Below are 26941 nucleotides of genomic sequence, written 5' to 3' on the forward strand. Positions count from 1 at the left end.
TCAGGGTCAAATTGCAACGAAATGTTAAAAATGTACAGTTAAAAAAATAAAATATTTCTAATTGTTATAATGGACTACGTTTAAAAGGGTTCTTTGTATCCATAAAATTCTTCCAAGCGCAAAGTTTTATAGCAGCCTTAAAATTTTAAAAACATTGACCAAACAACAGAATTCAACGGTAGTCGTCTTTACATAAGGTCTATTACGTGTTAACTACTAACACCTATAATGTTAGATCCACCATCTTCGATTGTTTGGACGTAAGACAACAACTAAACGCACTTAAACGTAATCAAACCTAATAAAATGATTCTAATATAATGATATGTACATATGTATAAAATAAAATGTAATCAGTTGGTGTCTACTCAAAACTTGTATAAATGTATAAACAGGGTTAATTTCTTACACATTTATAAATTGTCATATGTTCTTTTCATTGTGCTGGTGTTACACATCCTCGGAGACCCAGGGGCAGTTTGTGGGACTAGAGAAACGCGAAAAAGCGGGTAAAAAATAGCGCGAAACTGCCAGTTACATAAATCAGCATATAAAAGTTGTATTGACTGAAAGTGCCCCTGGGGAAAGATTCTTACCAGACCAGTTCAAAAAGCTCTCTGAATACTGCCTCGTGATTGGGCAGAAAAATCTTTTGTTTTCCCTTTGTATTATTCTGCCCAATCGACGACCAGCTTGACTTCGGTCCTTTTGTACACAAAAGCCAGTGCTAGAATCGCTGCTGCACGCTTTGCACGCGTAGCTAGTCGCGATCGGCCGTTTGACACATCTGCCTGGTTTGTTCGTGAAAAATATACTCTTGTTTGGAAACGTTTCGCCTCAAACTGTCATCAATCTTTCCGTAAAAGATCTGAAAAACATGCACATATCGCACACAAACTTTAATAGCTCGCAAGCAGCATTCAAGTGTGACGATTCCTGCGATCGACCACAATCTGAAGAATCCGCCGTTTCTCCGCGGGCATGGCCGTCAAACTTTCGACGTTTTCGACCAGGGGAGGCACTAGCCGAAACTTTTCCTTCCCGAGCAAATTCTCCGCTAACAAGCAAGACAGATATAGCGAGCAAACTGGCTTTGTGTACATACTTCGTTTGCATGAGAACACAACAAAAGGACCGCAGTCAAGCTGTTCGCCGATTGGGCAGAATAATACAAAGGGAAAACAAAAGATTTTTCTGCCCAATCACGAGGCAGTATTCAGAGAGCTTTTTGAACTGGTCTGGTAAGAATCTTTCCCCAGGGGCACTTTCAGTCAATACAACTTTTATATGCTGATTTATGTAACTGGCAGTTTCGCGCTATTTTTTACCCGCTTTTTCGCGTTTCTCTTGCCCCACTAACTGCCCCTGGGTCTCCGAGGATGGGTGTTACAAAGATTGAGTAAGTAGATTTCACACAATTTCTAGCCTAACACCCTTTTTTCTTTCATCCCCCTCCTTTTCACATCTTCAAGTAATTGTGGAGTGCACTTCTAAGTATGTGCATAACTTAATCGGTATTTGTAATACTTAACCGATACTCACAGGAATCGCAAGTTCATTAAAGCAGAGAACACATTTTCTGTCAAATTCTCAATTTTATTTCCTTCCAAACTTCTACGAGAGATAGAGAAATAAACTTAATAAGTAGCATTTTCTACTACGTCTGATAAAATAAGATTAAGAAATATTGCTTTTGACAATGATCCAGACTAGTGATCATCTATTATACAAAATGTCTCTACGGGGATGAGCGAGGAAAATTTGAATTGACGGATTCATTCATTATAGTCTATTCTTTATTATTATTATAAAACACGGAGGTAAGGAAACTATGAATAAAACGTACTGCACCCTAAGTTTATTAAGGTATCAGCCACCCTTCAGGACCGTCCGCGCCCGGATCGCTCCAGCGCTTTTGTTTTTAATACAAACCCCTACAAACCACACATTTTCTGAAAGCTTAATAGTTCCAGATTATGAATTATTCCTTTAAAAATGACGAAAACTTAAAATAAACGCAAAATTGAGACGTTTTTGCGAAAGTATATGTCTGTGTAAATCAAGCTCCAGGCCCGCCGAAAATAAGCGGAAGAAAACGATAAACATCGCGTTTGCCTCTTAACACCTTTCTCTAAAAAACCGTGTCTCAGATTTTTGACAAGTGCGTTTGTTCTTTTGTAATGCGCAGATGAAGTTAGGGGAGACGAATCATCGCCACTTCCTGTGGAAAAATATAAATTATTCGAAAACGAGAAAAGAAAACAAAAATCGCAGACACGGTTTTGGAGAAAAACTATCTGGCAATAAGCTGGCCAAATTTCAGCCAAATCGGTTCAGGGGCTGCCGACTTGGAGTTAAAAACGTACGTTCAACTTGTCGAAATTTTCTTTCCGAGAAAAAAGCGAAATATATTTTTTGCGGAGTCTTACCCATAATGGGATTATAACGCCTGGAACGTCAAGGTTGATGCTTACCAGGAAGGGTCATCCTTCTCTAACAATAAATGCTTGACAGGTTACATTCAACAGGCAAAACATTTACGCGGAACGTGGCGATATATTTTTATCTTCTGACCGGATACAAATCGAGGTTTATACAGTTTATAGAAAATTCAAAATTTTCGCTCCACATACGAAGCCGCATTTATGTTATATAATTTGACATGCTTCGAGTTTGGTTGTGTGCTGATTCATCGAAAGCGCGACAAAGCCGCTAACAAACGGCGATTGCTGCTGAAAGTGAAGGTGAAGCCTCGAAATAACGTTCGGTCAACACAAAAGAAAGCAGGCTTGCCGAAATGAGACTAGTAGTTCTAGCTGGGTAAGAATAAATTTGATTTAAGGCTTACATATTTTCAGACAACAAATATCGTCGATTGTAAACCCTAAATGTTTCACAAGGCAGGCCGTATCCACCGTCACTGTCGTTTTTAATATTTCAATATTTACCGGTATGCGTGTCTGTTTCCATTGAACAGTAGCGCGTCTTCTATTCAGTGTGACCACTTTCTTGATCTTCAACCGGTTCTTCAACATGAATTTACGATCGGCTTTCATTTGTTGGCGCGGAAACCGACTGCCCGCATTCGGCGCTTTACCGCTTGTTCTTGCAAATATGTTCTTGCGTGAACAATGGATCTGGGATTTCGTGACGCGTTGACAGGACATCTCAACGGGCAATTAACATAATTAACCTTGCAAAAACTTTATCGCGCAATAACTTCGCGCAGAAATAAGATTTTTTTGTGAACTTTTTTGTAAAAGAACGCCCTTGAAGAGCTTTATCTGAACATCACAAAATCTCAAATTTAGAAAAACTGCACCTTTTAACGGTGGCTGATACCTTAAGGAGTAACTAACGCCTTATATACAAAGAAAAGTAAAAAAGTAATTGCAGAAAATAAAAGATGCGAACAAAACTTACAATGATAATAGCTTTGATAGGTTGGAAAAAATTTCTGGGGGCAGGCGTTGAATTTTATTCCGCGTCAAGCTCCTGTGAGTAATCACAATGTTATTTATTATTTATTAAACAAAGTTTAACGAAAGCATTCATGTTACTATTTAACTTTTTTTACAAAACAAAGCTACAATTTAACAACGTCGAGCGATCACTATACTACTGCACACTTCGTGAATTGTGTTCAGAACGAGTTAGGACGATTGCCCAAAAAACCTTCTTTAGAATTACGTCTAAATTAAACAAGGGAGAAAAACTAAGGCTCAAAAACCACTCGGTAAGAGGAAAAGAGATATAGTCTACAGAATAACATGTAATTGTGAAGAATCTTTATACTATACGAAATCTCACTTTTAAAATTCATTTTAAACGTAACAGGAAGTCCTATTAAAAGCCAGCATGCGGTTTCCATGCACATTATTAAAACAACGAAGCACTGCACGTCAAATACTAACTGTATTTACTCCGGCGATTTAACGCCGGTCACCGAATAAACTTTATGTTGATATACTTACAAATACTGCAAGCTCGCCAAAGCAGAGAAAACATTCCTTGGCAAGTTATGAATCTTATTTCCTGTTAAGTACCTGCAGAATTAAAAAGGCAACATCCGTTAAATGTTAAAAAGTTGACGGGTACAAATTAAGTTGTGTAACGTTATTGCCGTTAGGTTCAAATTTATTCCGGCCCTGTTTTCCTTAGCAACCGTTATTTGGGCTCGTCAAGAAACGCATATTCAAAGAGCCGTTGTGTGACGACTCAAAAAATGTTTTCGATGTTGACATTAGGCAACATTTTTCGCTCAGACGTCTTTTTAGTAACTTTCTGGCAGATTGGTTCGTGGTTGTTAGTATACTGGACTCTGGATGGAGCGTTTCGGGCTTGCGTGATTGTCGAAGTCATTTTGTTGCGTTCTTTTAAGTTCTTGCGCAAGACACTTAACTATCATAGTGTGTTTCGCCGATTCACAAGGTTTTAAATGGGTACTTGTTAATTTAATGCTGGGATTAAACCTTCAATGGATTAGCATTCAATTCAGGGAGGAAAAGAAATACTACTAGACGCTACGTGTTAAAGAACCAAGAGACGAGTACCGGCCTGATAGGCAACACAAGTCTCGAACCGCAGGCTTGAAAAACTCCCCTCGCCCCCTCTCCCACCCCTTAAAAATATCTTGAATTGTGACAATGTGTTACTTTTACCAAAAGAAAAATACAGCTAGGAATCCCCACGAACAATATATTTATATAGATAGATTTTTGCGGGTACAAACTTACAATTCTTGCAGACTGAATAAATCGGAAAATATTTCTTCAGGTAGTTCTTCTATTTCATTATCTTTGAGATCGCTAGAAACAGTAAGAAGAAATAGTTTACAATAAATGTAGTATATATTTGTTCTTACTAATTTTCGCGCATACTTAATTTCGGAAAATTCGGGAGTTGCATTTCACGTTTATTTTTCGCGATTCCGCGAAGAATGTGTATTTACTCTATGGCTTACCGAATTGTCTAAAAAAAAGCTACAGCACGTCCAGAATGCTGCCGCTCGTCTCATTACCCTTTCAAGAAAGCACGAACACATCACACCTATTTTGTTAAATCTCCACTGGCTTCCTGTAAATTATCGCACCATCTTAAAAATTCTACTCATCACGTACAAGGCTCTAAACGATCTGGCACCTACAAACATTCGCGATCTTCTTACTCCTTACACTCCATCTCGTCAGTTACGTTCATCTTCTAAAGACCTTCTTTTCATTCTGCATTTCAATTTGAAAACATACGGCGCAAGATCTTTCTCCGTAGCAGCTCCTACACACTGTAAACTTTGTTAACTTATAACTTTTTAGCGACATTTTTTATTAGTCTTAAGTTTTTAAGTATTTTTGTAACTTTTTTTACTATTTTTATATTTATCTTTAAGTAGTCTTTTTAATATTTTTAACATTACTTCTGTTAAGCGCTTTTGGATATTGGCGCTATACAAATATTTTATTATTATTATTATTATTATTATTATTATTATTATTATTATTATTATTATTATTATAATTATTATTATTATTTAATTTTGCGATTTTGCCATTGTGTGATCGTGAAGTTATACGTACCAAACATCTTAACCATAATCAAAAACAGAGGAAGAATGTATTTTAAACAAGAGCAAAAAAAAACACTTTGAAGGACAGAAAGTAACAATTTTGATAGAGAACAAATGCCAGAAATCCAGTGTATCGCAACACTTAGACATCATGTATTGTTTTCCCCCCAGGGGGAAAGCAACTTCGCATACATTCTCCTAAATGAAATTTGAGCGATGTTCTCGCAACTGGCAAAGCAATCATCGGGTCGGTAGTCAGCGGTTACATCTAACGCGCATGAGCAGTTCCTCTCATTCTGAACTCGCCAAAACAATTTGTATAGGTAATCACATGATTTCGAGTGCAATTTGGGATAAATCAGCACGAGTAAATTTTTCGAAGGCTAACCAAATTGCACTGGCCCGTAGGGCGAGTGCAATTTGTAGTCTTTGAAAAATTTACGAGTGCTGATTTATCCAAAATTGTACGAGAAAAATCATGTGATTACTTGTTAATAATACACATACAAATATTTCACTTGAAGTGGATGACAAACAAAACACGTTCAGTGGCTTACCTTTCCGATACGTTCTTAAACATAACGGAGTTGCCGGGCTTTGTAAAATCCAGATACCGCTAGGGAATTTAAAATCTCTCTGTCATGCATTATCAGGTGCTTTTATCCTTATTCAGTTGTATTGGTTTGGGCTGAAATGTCCAACTTCAATTCACGCTTGTAATCTTTTTTCTTTACGAGCCGTCGTGTAAGAAAATCCACGATTGGTAGCTTTCAGTAGTTTCGTAAAGCCTCTCTTGTCCTGTACAAAGGTCAAATTCCTAGTACTTTGGTTTATATACTTATAACTTTCGTTAAATAGGTCAAACTTTTCATGAATCGTTATGTCTTTGCTCGAATTTTGCTCTCTCAAACACTCCGACATCGGCCGCCATTTTGTTTTGGCGCGCTTTCCAATCAATTTAATTTCATCTTTCTGCACTCAATTTCAACTTTTTGCACTCAATTTCAACTTTCTGCACTGTTTGGGATTAATTGACGTGCTCTCAGCCAATGAGCATGCAGAAATTTTTGTATGTATATTATTACAACAACAACAACAACAACAACAACGACAACATGGTGCCAACAGGAGAGTTTGATTCCTTTTTTATCGCAGTAAAAAAAGTTTTCTAAGTTTTGTGAAAATGAATCCGGAAAAGTTTTCGTTGCCAACATATGGCGTTTCTTGTGAAATCGTAACACGACGGAAATGGCGATCGAATTCTCCCGTGCCGGTCGGAGATGTTTTCCTTACTCTATTGTTTCGAGGTTTTTGTTGACTTGGTCATTCTTTGTTTTACGTCATTTGTCATGATTCCCACTTGCGTTAAAAATCGTGGTGCAATCATTTGCATTTCAGCGCTAAAAAGTAATGCGACATCACAAAATTCTGCTACACGAAGATTACGAAATTGTAGGATAAAAATAGTGCATTTACATTTTTTAAAAAATAGTTCTGACCCCTTTACAGTCACAGAATCCACGGCATCGTTGTGGTTGCTATACTTTTCCATTTCGCGGGAAAAGATGACTAGAACGTTAATTGATCGCGTTGCCAGTTGTGAGAACATTGCTACTCGGTCCCAGATCTCGTTTCTATCCCCCCTGGTTTCACCCATAATATGGTATTAAATTTCGTTTGTTTAATTTTCGCGAACTCATTTTTTTCGCGAGTATAAATTTTCGCGATTTTTTCCAAAACGCGATAATCATAAAATTAAATACGCGCGAAAATTAGTAGGAATAAGATAGGTAAACACAAGTAAGGTTTTATTATCGTGACATTTTTAAGAGGCATTGAGTGGATGGAATTCCATATTCCCTTAGTAATAACTGTTTTAACCATATTCAGGCTGGGGGTGTGTTCCCATGGACTTTTGAATCAATTAAATGTCATTAAACGTTGTGTTAACATGTCATGCCAGCATCCTGGCCATATTGTGGCAGGCATGTTTCCAAATGTCCCATTTCAATGAAAAAATAAAATCACTTACTTCTAGTAAACTAAATTATAGAATGCAGGGCAATTATTTTGGTCTTTGAACATTGTTAAATAAGAACAGCATCAGTTGTGTTATGCAAATGCCTCATTCTACAAAGTGTTCTGACAAGTAAATTACGTGGGACAAAATGGCTCCACCTTCAATAGTTTCTCCCATCTTGATATCCTCTTGTTGGTTTTGGTTACTATTGGGCCAGTCTCAGTGGCTTTGTACGTCATAATAGCATCAAGAAGTCCAATATGGCGGCTGTTCGGAAAGTCATGACGTAATCCCTACGCCCAGAATCCCCACCGAGCCATTTGGCAGGGATGTATAGAAAGGACCGCGCGGCATCCGCATAGATAGAAATTGATTACTATTTATGAGTATTATGGTGTGCCGGTACTAGGCAATACTGCCGATACGCCAAAGCCTCCTGGGTTACTACCCGTTAAAAGGAGTTTTGGGAGGGCTCCCACGGGATAAAGAAAATCTTGACCTTGGTGAGATTTGAACCCACGAACTCCGGATTAGATCTACCGACGTAGTTTGGCAGTCTGGTACTATATCAGTAGACTGCACTTAGCCTTCTCTGCTCTGCTTGTTTTTTGCACTATACCCCACTTACTGCTAGCCTTTACAGATGGTACTTACAGGATCTTAAGCGCTACCATACCAAGGAACGCTTCTTTGGGTAAATATGTTATCTTGGAACCTCGTATGGCCCTAATTGAGTATGTAAATCACGACATTAGAGTCAATAGTATAGTGAATCAGTTCTAAGATAGTTTCTGGGAGTTAAAAAAAGGTCCAGAAAGGGCATGCAGGTACTGATTAAAGCTGAAAGTGTGAACGATTAACATCACGGTGTGTGAACTTCTACAGCAATTTTCCAATTTAAATGTATCGATGTTTAATCCGAACTTTTGCTGCAATAAGAAACTTTAACTGACACTTACTTGAATGTCATCCGAAACATATTTGCCATTAAAAAGTGAAAAAAAAATTATTCGTTTCGGAATCCATTATTTGGCATCATTAAGTAAAGTAATCAAGTTTACCAAGACAGCTGAATAAGGGCCTGTTTATATGGGGGAGAGTTGTCCCTGGTAGGAGGGCTACCCTCTCCCCCGAGCTATCTTTTGCCGAGCGTTTATATGAAAAAGTTGTCCCTGTTGACCGAGCCAAAACTTGGCCCTCTCGGTTCAAAAGACTGGCGAGAGTTGTTTTGAAACATATATTATATCTGCCTTTTTTCAATAAGGAACGCTGAAACATCGACCACGACCATTTCTTCGATTTCAATGTATCTGCAATTTTAAGAAAAACGACAATTTTTTTTAAGTTTCAAAGACATGTTTCGACAGAGCATCTGTCATCTTCAGTTGAATGGTTTACAAAGCACAGTGATTGAATAATAAGTAGAAAAAATGCTAATTAAGAGGGCGTCTTTCTTAGAAACACCCACTCAATTTCGCGTAAAAAATAATTTTGCCTGAAACACTGTCAACTGAAAGACGTTACCGAGGTAAGAACTAAAACAGACTTGGTTTGATTTGAAATGATATTCTGGCCGCGTAAGGAGCCATAAAATATTTTCCCTTGTCAGCCCCCGTCACAACGTCTCGAAAATTGAAAAATAGGCACTTTTCGTAACACTGTAAAATATTTCTTTCGCATCATCTAGCCGCAAATTTTATATCAACTTGCTCATAAACCTTTCTAGTTTTCCAAGAAAGTCACAATTTGCATCTCAATTTTCCTGAAAAGACAAAATGGAGCGTAATATGACCACTACTAATCGCCTTCGAGCGAAGGCTGTAAATTGGCTTCGATTTAGAGGCTATTTTTAAAATTTTGGGACCAACCTAATACTTCTAGCCTATACAGCCGACTAGAGTAGTCGTTAATCTGCAAATATGTGCAAAATCCCATGTACGTTTTCAATATTTCAAAAGTTGTGACCGTTTTTATCAGCACATGTACCAGCATTTTCGATTTTTTCGCCTATATTGAAATCGAACTCTCTCGAGCAGATTTTGACACACATGCAGCCTACCTGCTTCTCATCTCGGTTTATGTCCAACGTTAGACGGTTAACAATCCCCAGATTGCTAAATCCCATAATAACGCCAGCAAATTGGTAGGTATTGCCTTCAAAACTTAAGCACCACGGCATCTATCGAGTCCCTTGTTGGCGAGCGAAAGCCTGAATCCAAGGCTACATTTCGCACTAAATAGCCCATTGAACACCGTTTCAGAGCCGTTTTTCTTCAAGAATCAGTCAAAAGACACTCCGAGACTGGTATTCAGAGAACATAGCCGCGATTTGAGGTCTGAATTCCGAAGAAACATCACCATTTACAGCGTACATCTCGACAATATCGATACTGTGTGATGCTGCTTCCGCAGAGGTCCGCATACATGGGGAGACCGCTGATCGCTTGTGCCAACAAGACAATGTCACTATAATTGTTTTAAATCAAAATTTGGAAAGCATGCGCAATTTCGAGTTTTAAAGAAATCAATCCTATAAAGAAATATATTTTAAAAGCGAAGCCTCGAGCCAAACGGCCCATACTGTCACAGCTTATCCCGGTTTCGATAGCATTAAGCGGCTTAGAATTTTTCTACTCCCTCCTAGATGAAATGCTAGTCCATCGCAGTTCCCACCCCCCCCCCCCCAGAATTATTTCGCCGGTAACCATTTATACACCCGAGTGGGTAGAGGCGCTATGAGAGAAAATTGACTTGCTAAAGAACACAATACAGCAACCCTGGCCAGGGATCGAACCGCGGACAGTTCGATCTGGAGTCCGGCCGACTGTAAGATATAGCATTTTGAATTTCGGAGTTCACGCCACACAAGACCTAAGATGGCCGCCAGAAGGCTGTCACGTTTTCTTAAAAAAAAATCCTCATCTTGCCATTTTTAATACTCTGAACACTTGAGCGTTGAAGTTTTGCGGGAAGTGTTTATTTGAATGTTTACTTTTTCGTGAGGATGATCGGATTTGTAGCAGAATTTAATGCCAGATCACATGTCTGTGCTCTTCAAATTTGCGTGAAACAATTTGACGGATAACTTGAGTACAGAATAATGTACGGATCTGAGACTTGGACAAGTAACGGTAGTTTATATAGCAGTTTTCTACAACGTGTAATATTTTTTTTTACTTAATAGTTTTGGTTTTATTTTTGGCGGCGTGACAGTGAAAACCACTTATAGGATGTAGTATTCTTATAATTTTAGCCTGCCTGCCTTTTGATGAGAGGGATGAGAGGACTTAACGTAATAAAAGCACAGCTATGTCAAGGCATGGAGCCAAGACTACTCAACGACTGTCTGTTACTCTTACGGGATGTTTAACATGGTTTAGTCAGAAACACATTTACATTCACGAATCATATCCGTCCTCTTGTCTATCAGAAGTTGCTTTTTTTCTTTTGATTTTACATGAATCTCAAAGTGGCTACAGATGGCTTTCAGCATGACCACATTGAATTTTTGAAGCGTGTTGCTGTGGTAACGTTCACAGAAGTCATACGTGTCGTAGCAGATGGGATGCGAGACGTTGATTTCTCTATTAACCTCGTCTACCAGAACTTGTCTGTCGGAATTTTCTTGGAGGCATTGGACATCTTCCTCGTCATCGGGTGACATTCCGACCACACCCTGATCCTTGCGATGTTTTGCTGCTAGTCGGGAGAAAAAGCGCTGGATTTGGCTCTTCGTCAGCCACTCTGTTCTTGTAAACATACGTTCATTGTCTTCATTTTTGGCATTTCGCATGTCTACTGCAACTTGGGAAGGGCATAAGCGTACGGGCAATTTTTGCCAGAGGGGGTGAGATATTTGCCCAAAAAAATTCTCGCAAGTTGCATGCCCAAATTTTTACGAAACAGTCGAGAAGAAACGAGGTTCATACGAAGCACTAACATAGGCTTTCAAATGAAGTGAAATATTCTTATATAAGAATCTATCATATGAGCTCGTACAGCACGTTAAAAGAAATAGCTGTCTCTACCATTTCGACGGCCGAAGATATCAACCATACAATCCATGTCATTGTTGACTACAGAGTTGGAACTTGCCCATAAAATGCTAATAAGTGCGATGGCAAGTAATAATTTAGGCCAAGTAAAAAAAACCAAAACAAATGTTTCTCGTCCCGATTTCTATAAAAAAAGAGAGCGGCTGGGCGCATTTTTTTTTTATTTTTTAATTAATTATAATTTTGTTGCATTCCATACCTGTGTTGTTCGAATATGTGAATATTGATGTAGAAGTAGTAAACTTGATTTAAGTGTCAATCGCTCTAGCGCTTTAAACACCTATTGGTGACACTAATATTTTTTCCTCCATCGTCAAATTCTCCAGGCCAGAAGCAAACTTCCAAAATAAATCCTGCAAGGTAATTAACCTATCCAGTACGGACCTAGTGTAACAAGGATTTAAAGTTTTGGGCCTTAGTTTGTATTAAACGCAGACAAAAGCCATGTCTTACTCCGTACAAAGTGAAAGTAAACATTGTTGGTTTTTGTTCGTTTTAACTTTTCCAAAAAATAAAAAAGAGAGGCGGCCCCAAAAAATGAAGCGGGCGGGGACGAGAAACACTTGTTTTGTTTTTGTTTTTTAATTGGCCATACTGACACGTTGTCGCCCCATCACATGCTGCGGAGGTAAGTTTTCAATCTGCGCAACGCACTGAATGATCGTTCTGCAGAACACGATGTAGCAGGTATCACTCACGGATATGAAGAACGTAAGGAAACTCTGAAAACTTGTCAAATAGATCATTCTCTTGCATTTCTGAAACAGACATGTAGCCTAATCCGCGCACACGACGAAAACTCGCGCACATTTTCTGCTCGGCTTCCAGAATGTCTCCGTTGATTTTATAAAATTTAGTAACGCAGAGAAGCTTTCTATATCAGGTGTTTAACTGTGACAGATATTTGCAGTACAGTGCCCAACAGTAAAAAAATTACAAATATGTATATCAACAAATGATCCCTTTAAAATAGAAAATATCTATCTCTTCGAAAAAAAAAAACTTTTTTAAAAACTGGCTTTGCCCAAATTTCTCTTGCTGCCCAAAAATCTGAGTTGCCCAAAATTTGAGGCGGCTGCAGCCCCCCTGCCCCCCCCCCCCCGGCCTGTACGTCTATGGGGAAGGGGGTCCGCCTTTCGCCAAGTTCTTTCTCCTAGTGTAAACCGTGCCGTAAGGTATTCTTTAACCTTATGCGAAATTCTAAATTTGCTCCTCGGTTTGCTTAGGGCCCATCCTGTTTGTATAGGATTGATTTATTTAAAACTCGAAATTGCGCATGCTTTCCAAATTTGATTTAAAAAAATTATAGTTGCCTTGTTGGCACAAGCGATCAGCGGTCTCCCCATTTATGCGGACCTCTGCGGAAGCAGCATCACACAGTATCGATATTGTCGAGATGTACGCTGTAAATGGTGATGTTTCTTCGGAATTCAGACCTCAAATCGCGGCTATGTTCTCTGAATACCAGTCTCGGAGTGTCTTTTGACTGATTCTTGAAGAAAAACGGCTCTGAAACGGTGTTCAATGGGCTATTTAGTGCGAAATGTAGCCTTGGATTCAGGCTTTCGCTCGCCAACAAGGGACTCGATAGATGCCGTGGTGCTTAAGTTTTGAAGGCAATACCTACCAATTTGCTGGCGTTATTATGGGATTTAGCAATCTGGGGATTGTTAACCGTCTAACGTTGGACATAAACCGAGATGAGAAGCAGGTAGGCTGCATGTGTGTCAAAATCTGCTCGAGAGAGTTCGATTTCAATATAGGCGAAAAAATCGAAAATGCTGGTACATGTGCTGATAAAAACGGTCACAACTTTTGAAATATTGAAAACGTACATGGGATTTTGCACATATTTGCAGATTAACGACTACTCTAGTCGGCTGTATAGGCTAGAAGTATTAGGTTGGTCTTAAAATTTTAAAAACAGCCTCTAAATCGAAGCCAATTTACAGTCTTCGCTCGAAGGCGATTAGTAGTGGTCATATTACGCTCCATTTTGCCTTTTCAGGAGAATTGAGAGGCAAATTGTGACTTTCTTGGAAAACTAGAAAGGTTTATGAGCAAGTTGATATAAAATTTGCGGCTAGATGATGCGAAAGAAATATTTTACAGTGTTACGAAAAGTGCCTATTTTTCAATTTTCGAGACGTTGTGACGGGGGCTGACAAGGGAAAATATTTTATGGCTCCTTACGCGGCCAGAATATCATTTCAAATCAAACCAAATCTGTTTTAGTTCTTACCTCGGTAAAGTCTTTCAGTTGACAGAGTTTCAGGCAAAATTATTTTTACGCGAAATTGTGTGGGTGTTTCTAAGAAAGACGCCCTCTTAAGACAAGTAGTAACAACAGAACGTGAAAATGTGTGAATTAGAAGGATAATTTTAGATTTACATGGTGTAATTGCTGATTGAGGCAAGGTAGTTCCCTTTGAATATGGATAGCCTCCTTTATCTTAAGTTGAAAGCTGGTAGAGGCGAATCTCTACCACACATTTTCACGTTCTGTTGTTACTACTTGTCTTAATTAGCATTTTTTCTACTTATTATTCAATCACTGTGCTTTGTAAACCATTCAACTGAAGATGACAGATGCTCTGTCGAAACATGTCTTTGAAACTTAAAAAAATTGTCGTTTTTCTTAAAATCTTTACGTGTCTGCTGTTCTCGAGCTCAAGATCTGCAATTTTGTTTTGGTCGACTGCAGCGTTTGCGCATGCTCTGTATGTGTCAACTTGTCCCTGGTAGGCGAGGCAAAAATAACCAAACTGTTTATATGGAAAAAAGTTGGCTCGCTCCCCAGGGTCACCCTACCTTCAAAGCAAGTAATCCTCCACCCAGGGTCACCCTGCCCCCCCCCCCCCCCAACCAACTTTGCAATTTCATATAAACAGTTCACAGCTATTTATAAAGAAACGTATGAAATTAGCTCTCTCGCCCGGGGTGGCTCGGTATGGAGGGTATCCCTCCTACCAGGGACAACTCTCCTCCATATAAACAGGCTCTAAAACTTTGAGAGGCTTCTGTTCAGGGTAAATCGCAATCTTAAGTAAAATTAATATTTACAAATACCATCAGGAAAGTACTGAAACACAAAATAAAACAATATACAGAGTTGTAAAAAGATCATGATCCACTAATATGTGTGAACCGTTTACTTCGAGGCGAGACTAACCCAGTACAGAGTATTTCTAGTCTCATTATTTAGCGGTCTTGGTTAATTTGAAACTGAACTATTTTTAGTACTGGGTAATCAATCGTTGGCTAAATAAAAGGGTACATTTTCGCGGGCATTGTTATCAAATTCTTTGGGCGTTTTTAATAAAACATTAATTTTACTCGTCTTTGTTGGATATGGGATAGTTATAGCCAACTCGGCGCTACGGCCTTGCTGGCTATCTACCATCTTATTTCCAACGCGCGCTCATGGAATAATTGTTAATTAGCCAATTGCAAATTGCCACTTGGATAAGTCCTAAAGCTCCTTGTGTTATAGACATCTTCATTGAAATATTTCACCTCAAAATTATCTCAGCATATTTGAGAAAAATAAAGGAAATGTGTTAATAACATAATTAACGAATTGATGCTGTCGATTCGTATTAGTCCCAGTTCCTAACCGAGGGATTTCCGGGACATTAGATTTACTCTCACTTAACAACGCGAGTCTCTGTGAAAGGCCTCTTTTACTTCTAGCGCACAACGAAAGAACAAGCTCTTCAGTCAGCTACACTAAATGAGCGTTATTCGACCCTCCCCCACCCCCTGAGCAACCACAGGACTAAGTCATGTCTTTCTTGTTCCATTTTTGCGGTTAATCCATCAACTTGGCTGGGAACTGATTACAGTATTTGGTTACACCCAAGTTTCCTACTTTTGTTGAGACGAAAGTAAACAGCCACGCCACAAGAGCGGCCAAATTTTAAAAAAAACTCGGCAGTCACCTATCTTCCTGGCATACAGTACCCAACAAAACGAGCTCAGCCAACATTGCACGCTACCGTTAATAATATACTGCTCAAGAAATTAGAGAACATAAATGAAATAGGTCCTGAAATAGGCCTCATGCATGATAACGTCATAGGCTCAAAATTCACCACCAAGCCTCGTTTACGCAAATTCTTCGCAACCTTTCGCCACTTTCATACAGTTTTCACGTGGAAATTATTTTTATCTTTGCTGCTTTGGGAATTCGTTCATGATAATATTTACGAATTTGCGCTTTGAAAGCGAGGCTTGGTGGTGAAACTAGCCAGGTTGACGTAATCATGCATAAGGGCCATTGGTGTGTGGATAGTAAAATAATCTAATAAGAAAACAGACTTACAGTTTTGTAGATGTCGTTGGAAGACACTTAAAGATGTCAACTGATGAATCTGAGGAACTGCAGCTTAAGTCATTTTCAACTTGGCCGTTTGTTATATTACCTTGAGAAACGCACAGATTTCCGCAATCTGTATATTAAAAAAGAAGTTCATTCCTTTAACCTTAAAACCCCGTAAACATTTCTTAAAATCCTTCTTGTAATACATATGATAGGTTTTCTTTTTCTAGTTTAGCTTAGTTTGTTATCGATTGTAAAGCCACACGTATGTTGTGACTGATTTCTTAGAGTGATTTCAGTTAACCCGTGAAATAGTTATTACACTTTTAGATACTATTAGAGACTAATTCCATTGTTTTCTTTTGTTTAGTTTTGACTATTACTACTAAATCTTCTTTGTTACAAAGGAAAAAAGAAAAATATTTTTTTGTAGCAGCTACTATAAAGTAATAATTTCAGGTCCTTACCCACAATAGTAACGGTAAAATCTCTTGTGTCAGAACCAGCTTCATTCCTTGCCACACAGGTGTAGCTACCCCCTTCATATAATTGGCTCATTACCGTGCCAATTCCGGTTGCCAAGGATACGGAGTTTTTAAGGATTGATATGTTGATAGGCGGGGATCCTTCGGTGGAACACCATACAAAGTGACCTGGTGCAGCACGCACAACTGGGTTTGAGATCAATATTCTTGGTTTATCTACAAATGCAAGGTGTCGCGCTGAATAAACACGGCAATAAATCTGTTTCTTTTCAAATTTGTCCACGTTCGGCAACTAGTTGTATACTTTTTTTCTATAAGAATGTATTTAAAAATATCGCGACTGAAATTTGCGAAATTTTTCCTAGAATTTTTAAGAACGAGATTTTGAAAAGAATAGTTTTTTGGGTTTTGAAAATTCGTAAACACAATACAATTAAATATGCTTTCAACTAAACTGTACAGAATTTTTTCTATTTCTAAGTCGCTAAACTGGCCAAAGCAACACCAACAAAAGTAGCACTAGCCGTAGATTGGATTTTTTTCTGCAAATAGTTATACACCAAACGCATTCTAAAACAGAAATGTCATACGCTATTTTCTAAGAATATTCACAAAAATATTTTCAGCCTAAAATCGGCAGAAAAATAAGAATATTCAGCCTGGGCAGGAAAAAACAATATTCTTATAAAAAAAATAGAGTGTACTATTTCATGTAAATAAAAATAAATTAAATTACTATATTTAGAGAGGAAGCCACATCAGCGCTAGCTGGTTTTATGGCGGGTCCTCTGTCCAGGTCGAATTGGAATTTGGAAGTGTTGGTTTTTCAGGAGGGAGGAAAACCGGAGAACCCGGAGAAAAACCCTCGGAGCAAGGCGAGAACCAACAACAAACTCAACCCAGAAATGAAGTGTCGTGTTCCTAGACTATCTATTTTCAAACTCCGATAACATCAAAAACTTACCTTTAGCTGTGCTAAATGTGTAAACACCATTAAAATTGCAAAGGGAGTACCCCCAGTCTAGTTGTTTTATTAGCTTAACCAACATGAAGCGACCGCTTGACTGTATGTTGAAAGGTCGCCTTGCTCCGGTGAAAGCTCCTAACATGGTACTATTTGTGTTCCGTCCATCATAGATATGGATCCAATTCTGTCCATAATATGATGAATCAGACAACTGAAATGTATCAAATTTTAATCTGATGTTGCTGTGAGGTGGTGCTGTAATGCTCCAGGTGAACGTTTCGCAGTACTTTGATGAATCGCAACTGATGAACTCGCCTGAAGCCTGTACGTCGAAGTCGCATGTTAGAGAATACGCATCTGTAAAGGTAGAAACCACACTGTTGGATAACTTAACAAATAAAAAATGTCAGAAGGATTTCTTTCTCTCTCATGAAACACGACGAGAAATCGAAAGACTAATGATCCGTATAGTCAACTGTTTAAACATTACTTGAGTTTCATTTAAGCCAATCAAAGAGTGCATTTAATTCACTTTGTAAAACTGAACATGTTAACATTTAGGCCTACAGTAAAACTACCTATGTCATGTATGTATTTGACTGCTTCATAAAATAAGTTACCTTTGTTCTTTATCTTGAGTTCTTTTTGGGCTATATACGAGTGCATATAATTTTTATCAAACTTAAGGAACGATATAATTTTAGACGCGCTGTCCACAGAATACCTACCTTTGGGTTTCCACACTAATATTGCAACTGAAAGAAGCACTGTGTAAAGCCAGATTTTCATCTTCAACTCACAGGAATAACTGGAATGACAAAAAATCACTGACATGTACCGACAAATTTCTAAGACAAGTTACTCGTAGCGTTATGCCCAAATCATGCGCTCTGCTCGTCCTTGCGTACGTACGTACATACGTACGTATAGTAGGTCGGACGAGCAATCAGGTGAAATTTTTTTTTTTCAGCTTTATGGGTTTACCAAATTTTCTTCGGTATGAGGCTTCGCTTGTGCGCGCCTTAGGCGCGCGGTACGCTTCGCTACTGAAGCAATTAGAAAACCCGTCCTCGTTTACTACGAGCGTTACTAGCGCCTCGTATAGAACACTCGAGCTTGTTGGCTAATAGGATTCCGCTGAAAGTTTTAACAATAAGTGCAAAAAGTAACATTTTGTATACTGTTTGAAACATCTCACGGTAATTCATTTTTCTACTTGACCTCACAAATATGTTGTTTTGTTTCGAGCTGATGTGAAACGTCCATTTTAAGGTCGCGGGGGATACCAACTGCATGAATAAATTCATGAAGGGAAATTTTGCTTGACCTACATCTTTTAAAACGCTTATTTCTCAACTGTTATGGGTGCGATTAAGCTCAAGTTTTACAGAGACATAAAGAAATGACGAAAGATTGTGAATGTCATCTTTTATTTGGTAGATTGCATTTAACGGCGATGTTATAGCCTCGTTAGTGCCAAATTGGGAAAAACATGATTTTGTGGCAGAGTTTGCGGAACGAGTAGGAGACAGCACACTGTGATCTTGTCAAAAACTAATCAGTCAATACCTCAAGAGTGTCATAACAGAAGCGGATTTTTTAATCTAAAGTTTGCCAGCAAGTTATGGCGGTTTAAGTGCGCAAATTTGGGTTTAATGTCTTCTACCTCTTTCTAAAAGCGCTCTTTTAAAATTCCGCTTCTGTAATGACACACTACTAACAGTATTCATAGTTTACCTATCTGCAGTGGCAAGTAATGAAGTTCTGTATCCGCGCTGTATTCTCTGCCACAAAATTGTTGGAAAAGTCCAAACTTTGAGATTTCCGAAGGTGTCCCGACCTAAATACGATCATTTTGCCAAGGAGAGATGTAATTATGGTAATTATATTCCACGCTTTTATGGTGAGAACAATGCCTTTTTTTAAAAGGGCACGATTGGTTATGCCAAATATTTTGTGATTACTCTGAGTTGCAGAAATATTCAAATTTAAATGAAAATAAGCTCAAATACTTCCTACAATCTATATGGACGTATATCGCTAAGTGTTGTTTTAAACTGGTTAAAATATCAAAGAAACAGGGATTTTTTACAAATCACACGCACGCGCCCATATTTTTGTCCAGTCATAAATATCTCGTAAAGTTGTCGATGTCAGTCGTTGTACTTCGTGTATACGCTTTAAATAAATGCATAATGATGAGCCTAAGGTGTCCCCCGCGACCTTAACTGACATATGGAGAACTTCAAATTCCTTTTTTCTCTCGTGGGGTTAGCTGGAGAGCTAGAATTTCGAAAGGTTCTTCTTAACTGTTTTAAAGCTAGCTATGACAATGCTATGAGGACTTTTTGGTAACTTTATTTTGCCTTTATTGCTCTAGTGTGCAGCGAAAAGCGTCTAAAAAGAAAAGAAAATGCGAAAACACTCGCCTACAGCATTTCTCGTTCTCCCGATAATTGGCTTATGTTTCTATAACAAGCTAGTAGAAACACGAAGAGTTTAAAAATATCCTTTAACAATGAACTCATTTAACAAATTATCAAAGTTTCTTACCGTAGCTGGAGTTCAATTGTCCGCAAACCTTTCTATCATAGAAGAGTTTGAATACCAGCTTACAACAACTACCTTCCGATTGTTACTTTAGTTTTAAGTCTTAAATCTTTCGTTTTAAAACTTAATAAAATATTAAATACATTAACGACAAAGCTCATAAATAACGCGATTAGGTTTGTTTTGTTTTTAACCCTTATGTTGAATAAAAGAAATTAGTGATATATAAAAAATGCTAGAAACTTTTTCCACTATTAATTAACATTTTTATGAATGTCTGTAAAAGTGCATTTTTTTGATCGAGTTCAAAAGACACTAGAATTTATTGGCGTTTTCGGGTTCAATGGACACTTGCAGTTGGTGTTTCCATATGCCGGATCCTGACTACAAACGTAAATTAATATTAAGGCGGCCGAGTGCAATTAATTCATTTATGTGAGACACAAATGGTTTGCGTTTTGATAAATTCTAACAAAATAATAACAAAAGATTTTTTTATGCTCACTAGTGGATTGCTGAAAAGGCCTTACTGCTGTTAGCAAATGTATAGACCGGCGTGTGTTCGGGAAGTTCCAGTTAAATATGGGGAACAACAATCCAATTTCGAAAACCTGCATCTGCTTGCCGAGTAAACAATTAAATTTCCAAAAAGGTCCCATTCGAAGGTAATCAATTTTCCGTTGATTGCCATAAAAGCAAAATTGTCTCCTACCTCTCAAATTCGTACAAAGCTATAACGCCTTTGCAAAAAAAATACATCTATTACAAAAAAATTCGTACATAGTAAGAACCTCTATTAAGTACGTGCTTTAAATTCATACATTAACCTACCTGGTATTAAGCGAAAGTTCTTGAAATTGCTAACACTTAAATCAATTGCGACTGGAATTAAATGGAAAAAAGATAAATTAATAGATTAACAGTTGTCTTTTGCCTACACGTATATTAAAATACTTAATTGCAGATCTCTTGATTGTTAACAGGACATTTATCTTAAGAAGCATGAAAACTTGTATTTCGGCGATTAAGACAGTCTTTTTGAGGTAATTGCCGTTTTTATTTTCTCTAGTGTTGTCGCTTGCTGTGATATCTAATAACTTGGATTTAATTAGCACGTTATAAATATTTCATGAAAAATTGACATTGCTGTCGATTTAATTATTCCGGTAAATTAAAACTGTAGTTTGTAGCTGGAACAAATTAAAAACACCCAGCCCTTTGAAATAGTCCGAACCTATTAATTATTTTACTGTAGGAATAGCACAACAATTTTACTTTACTGAAACGGACTTGAGTTTAAAGGAGAAGCTATGCAAGTAAGGTGCAGCAATTTTTTTGGTAAGACAATGAAATCAACGAGGTAGCACTAGAAAACAGCGTGAGATCTCCACTCGAAGATAATTGCTTTCTAGTATCCAGAGAATTTCGATAATTAAATAAACTCGAATTCTATTGCAGCCAATGCAGTGAAAAAGCTATGCTGTAGTTCTTTCGTTTAGTTATGCTACTCTTAAAGGGTTTAAGGTTCCTTTAATCGCTATTAAAAATGGAATTCATCTTCTAAAATACAAATTAAATTGATACTTTTAACTTTTAACTGAGAACTCGGTAGCGCAAACGTTAACTCATTTTACCTTTCAGAATTGCGTCGAACATAATCAAAAAACTACGTCGGATCTTTCAAAGTGTTTACTTCATTCTCCTAGTGTAAGTGTACGTTGTATAAGTGAATTTGTGGTGGCTTTTCGAGGCTACAAAAAGAAAGAAGGGAAGTGTCTCTTACGAATTCGGAAAGGCCACAGGTTCCAATGTAAGGAAGACACATTTTGAAAGATGTTACAAAGATGTGAAGCAATTTTAATTAAACATCCTGAAAAGACCCAAGAAGCTCGCGACAGAAAAAACTATATCGAAATTTCTTAAATGCGAGTAGAATGTTAACTTTACTTTTAATTGTCAACATTTCGTCTATACCCCAAAATCCCCTGTTGAGACTTCGAGGAAGGGCCGGCCACAATTTTTTAATTACAAATCCAGCCCAAAACTTTCCGAATGCCTTTCAAAATTTCAAAATTGTAACTGACAAATGGCCCGAAAATAATTTTAACTGAAAAATTATTTTCAAAATTTCGTATTTATCTTAATATCCCCCACTGAACCTTCAAGGAAGGGCCGGCCACAACTTTTTTTAATTACTAATCTTGGCCTAATGTTTTCGAATGACTTTCAAAATTCCAAAATTGTAACTGGCAAATGGTCCAAAATTTATTTCAACTAACAAATCATGTCTTGACTAATACAACCTAACTGAAACTGACAATAGAAAAATCTTTTACAGCGGAATGTTTCCACATGACATTTTTACCTGAACCTCCGAATCCCCAGACTGAGATTCAAAAGAACATTTATTTTACTTATTTTACGAATTCGTCGATGATAATCAATCAAAAATTTCTAAACCTGGTCTGAATGATGACTCGAAGGGTAAAAAATGAATAACTAGCTTGAGCGATTACAGTAAAATTGGAGCATATGCAGTTTCCAACTAGCTGCCTCTACCATCGAGAGCGTTCGTAGTCTAATAAATAACCAGAATCGAAACTGAAAACAAGGCATTACTTACACTTTTGCATAGTCTGTGAAATTACGTTGTAAGTCGAGTGTTAGCCAAGTCGTGAACAGCGGCTGTGCAGAAAGTGGTTTGAAATTAGGAAGATAAGCTTTTTATAATGACAATAAATTCATGCATAATGAAACAATTGCTTTACTGGATAGCGAAATTATCATCGAACCTTGTTAGGGTTAAAGCACCTTTGGTGGTCTGGCACGAATTACATATAAATTAAATATTACAAGACAGGATAATTGTCTTTTGTTAAATGAAATCCCTGTGAAGTTCAGCACTTCTAAATCATACTTAACTGTGATTAGACTAGAATTGGGAATTTGTCTTCTGGATACGATTTTAATAAAGTTAGGTACGCAAATTGCACATCAAATTGACGCTTATCTTTTGAAAAATTAATCCCTGAAATGTTCTTGACTTTGCTCAATCTAAAGTTATAGCATTCACTTAGTCGTTTAACTTATTTTCTGAGTCGTTTATCTTTAAATACCAACGCTTTTGGGTCCTGGCCATCAACCAAGCAATTTTCTGTCTGTGTCTGTCGGAGATTGAGCAATCGCCAGATGTTCTTATCTAAACCAAGCGCCAGAAATGTTTGAGCAGGGAAGGTTACATAGCGCCCTTTTAACATACACCGGTTGTAACCAGTTGAAGGATATTTTAGTGCCGTTTGCAACGAGAAATATGTTAAAGTATCAAAAGAAGAAACACTGATTATTTTTTATGCTTCGCTTTTTGGAAGAGAATTAATTATATACTAATACACATTTCAAATATTGATCATCTCAGACTTTCCAAAAATTCCAAACGTAGTCAGCTGGCTAAAAAGGTATGAAAAGATTTTTAACCAATCAAAACAGGAAAACTCCAAAATTACGATCGGATGGCGGATGGAAAATTAAGGATGGAAAAATGCGGATGATAAAATGCGGACGACAAAATGCGCACACTAAGAAAATCAATGATTTATTATTTGCCGAAAGTCAGTGATAGAAGACGATTGTACGTGCGTCGCTCTTAAAAGAAAAAAATGGTTAGTGGTTTTTGGCTTAAAATAGATAAGATTGTAGGTTTTGGACTACAGTCCTTTAAGGCTTCTACTTGCTCTTCGTTTTCTACCTGGAAATTTGGGAGGGAGGTCACTGGAAGGCAGTAGTCTTTTTTCTTTTTCTTTCTAATTTTTCACTGATAGTCTGCATTTATTTTAGCTTTCGGTTTTCTGAATTCTTAACTGACTCAAAACCTTTGAGCTTCGTGTCAACAGTTTCAGGTTCGAAACTAGAACTTTCATAACGCGCAAAAACGTTGGTCAATAAGCTGACAGCATTCTGAGTCGAAGTGAGTTTTACCGTACAAGTAAAACTCGTAGCTTAATGGAAGCTCTATTTTGATCCGGAAAAAGCCACTGGGAGCGTGAACTGAACTAATTCAATATTTTTTTAAGGTTACCAAGAGCAAACATGGTTGGCCATACTTGTGTAGAGATATTTGGCCGTATCGTTTACAGTATCATCTCTGTAAATGGTTACCTGTACTTGTATACAAACGTAAATTAAGGCGGCCGGGTTATATTGATTTATTTATGTGAGAGACAAATGGTTTCCCCTAAGCAGATTTTTAACAATCAACGACATTGCGTCTTGATAAATTATAACAAAAAACAAAATATTTTATATGCTCGCCTGTAGTTTGCTGAAAAGGCCTTACTGCTGTTAGCATATGTATAGACCGGCGTGTGTTCGGGCAGTTCCAGCAAAATATGAGGTATATCGTAACAATGCAGTTTCCAAAACCTGCACCTGCTTGTCCGAGTAAACAAATTTCCAAAAAGGTCCCATTCGAAGGTGATTAATTTTCCGTTGATTGCCATAAAAGCGAATTTGTCTCATACCTCTCAAATTCACAAAAAGCTAACGTCTTTGCAAAAAATATCAATTAGAAGAGTAGAATGTTAACTCAACTTTTAATTGTCAATATTTCGTCTATACCCGGAAAATTCCTGCTGAGACTTCGAGGAAGGGCCTGCCACAATTTGTTAATTACAAAACCTGCCCCAATCTTTCTCGATGCCTTCCAAAATTTCAAAATTGTAACTGACAAATAGCCTGAAAATAATTTTAATTGACAAATTCTTTTCAAAATTTCGTCTTTACAAATATCCCCTACTGAAACTTCGAGGAAGGGCCGGCCACAATTTGTATATTACAAATCGTGTCCTAAACTTCTGAATGAAATTCAAAATTTCAAATTTTTGTAACTGACAAATGGCCCAAAATTAATCTCAACTGACAAATCATGTCTTGACTAATACAACCTAACTGAAACTGACAATGGAAAAATCTTTTACAGCGGAATGTTTCCACATGACATTTTTACCTGAACCTCCGAATCCCCAGACTGAGATTCCAAAGAACATTTATTTTACTTATTTCACGAATTCGTCGATTATAATCAATCAAAAAATTCTAAACCTGTTCTGAAGGTTGACTCGAAGTGTAAAAAATGGATAACTTGCTTGATCGAACGACTACAGTAAAATTGGAGCACATGCAGTTTCCAACTAGCTGCCTCTACCATCTAGAGTGTTCGTTGTCCAATAAATTAACAGAATCGAAACTGAAAACAAGTCATTACTTACACTTTTGCGTAGTCTGTGAAAATACGTTGTAAGTCGAGTGCCAACTAAATCGCGAACAGTGCAGAAAGTGGTTTGAAATTAGAAAGATAAGCTTTTTATAATGACAATAACTTTGTGCATAATAAAACAATTGCTTTACTGGATAGCGAAATCTCGCCCCTTGTTAGAGTTATAGCGCCGTGTGTGGTCTGACACGGCTTACATATAAGTTAAATATTACAAGCCAGGATAATTGTCCATTGTTTATTGAAAACCCTGCAAAGTTCAGCACTTCTAAAGGATACTTAAGCTTTAACTGTGATTAGACTAGAATTAGACATTTGTGTTCTGTGCCCGGTTGCATAAAACGGAGTACACGTAAGTGACTTCACTTACGATTTTCGTAAGTGTGCACTGAAGTGTTGTTTATGCAACAGAAATTGCGGGTGTTGCATAAAACTTTTATTACGTGAAAAATAGCACGCAAGTTTACGGGACCTATATAGGTCCCGTATCTTCAATGAAGTTAACAAGCACTTTTTCTGAGAGGTGTAAGGGAAGGGTTTTTTTTTTCTTTATTTAGTACTTAAAATGCGCATTGTAATCCTCCAGTACTTACGTTTTGAACTCGTCATCGAAAAATATAAACAACAACATAGATTTTCGAGAGATTTCAAAGTAAAATCACAATTGCGTATTATGTGAACTGATGCAGTCGAGCCTTTTATAGTACAAAACTCAAATTAGCAAAAGTGAAAGCAGCAGGAGTACTCCAGCCGAACATGCTGATATGATTGCAAATGACCGAGACGAAAAAAGGCAAAGAAGAGCAAAGAAAAACCAATACGAAAGAAGAACAAGAAAGACCACGCAACATTGAGAAGATGTATGAAGAACATTTAATTAAAGAACATGCTGCTAAAATGAGAATACTCAAAAAAGAAGGAGCAACTACTTGATCTAAAACTGCAGTTATTGACCAAAAAACTTAACCATGACGATTGAGAATACGTTCAATACTAAGTAGAAATTATAAGAAAAAGGAAATTAATTGATAATGTTAATTTTTTAACAATGAAATGATTAGACAAAGAGAGGTTCGCGGGTTGTTATGGGATGCCTAGATATATATAGGTTTTGGCGGGAGTTTTAGGTCATTCTACGTCGTCAGTCCTCGTCTTCGCTTGCTTCTCTTTTTTCTTTTAAGTGTTGTTGTTCAGCTTTTGTAACTAGTCTATTGAAAAATGCTCTAGATTATTTAGTACCCTTTCTCTCGGGGTCTCGTGCTGCTGCATGAGATGAGGAATACGTTTTTCGTATCTGCACAACTTTTAAAATACTCTTAGAACAAACTGTTGTTTTTTGCTAGATTCAAGATTGTAATCAGGATACATTTTGTATCAGATTACTGTATCAGGATACATTTTGCATCAGATGACTGACTGACGCATCCTCAATAAACTCTTCACATTGAATGTCTCGTGTTAGTGTAGTCAGAATATTCTTCTGTTAATATTCAGTATTTTCCTGAATCTTCTATTACTTGTTTATTCAAAATAAGCTCTACTAGAAACTTTCTTCGCCGTTATCGATTGTAACAGAGTCGCAGTCGGAGTCATTAATAAAGCCAAAGTAATACAAAGTTAAGTGAACCCGTAAGGTACCCCGTAAGGCAGACACTTACGAGTGCGCTTAGTATGTTCCATGCAACACCCTAAAGAGGACGTTTTCTGCAAC

The 26941-nt window shown here is 37.5% G+C and overlaps 1 protein-coding gene across 7 annotated transcripts; it reads right to left on the reverse strand.

Annotated features, from left to right (window-relative positions):
- Positions 1 to 1476: 1476 nt before the first annotated feature.
- On the reverse strand, positions 1477 to 25322 carry LOC144650879 (uncharacterized). Of its 7 annotated transcripts, none has more exons than XM_078510644.1 (11): positions 25226 to 25322; positions 20793 to 20843; positions 18140 to 18219; positions 17409 to 17768; positions 16427 to 16660; positions 15963 to 16089; positions 8238 to 8309; positions 4737 to 4808; positions 3975 to 4046; positions 3424 to 3495; positions 1477 to 1614 (listed from the first exon to the last, which is right to left on the reverse strand). In XM_078510644.1, the coding sequence occupies exons 3-11, from the start codon at positions 18198 to 18200 to the stop codon at positions 1539 to 1541; spliced, it is 1146 nt and encodes a 381-aa protein (XP_078366770.1). In that variant the 5' UTR covers positions 18201 to 18219; positions 20793 to 20843; positions 25226 to 25322; the 3' UTR covers positions 1477 to 1538. The 7 variants fall into 7 exon arrangements, with proteins under 7 accessions (XP_078366770.1, XP_078366772.1, XP_078366769.1 ...); XM_078510646.1 differs by lacking the exon at positions 25226 to 25322 and adding an exon at positions 23078 to 23096; XM_078510643.1 differs by lacking the exon at positions 25226 to 25322 and adding an exon at positions 22585 to 22709.
- Positions 25323 to 26941: the final 1619 nt, after the last annotated feature.

Source organism: Oculina patagonica, chromosome 4 (assembly GCF_052425735.1).
Source record: "Oculina patagonica isolate OP01 chromosome 4, crgOcupat, whole genome shotgun sequence".
Lineage (NCBI taxonomy): Eukaryota > Metazoa > Cnidaria > Anthozoa > Scleractinia > Oculinidae > Oculina > Oculina patagonica.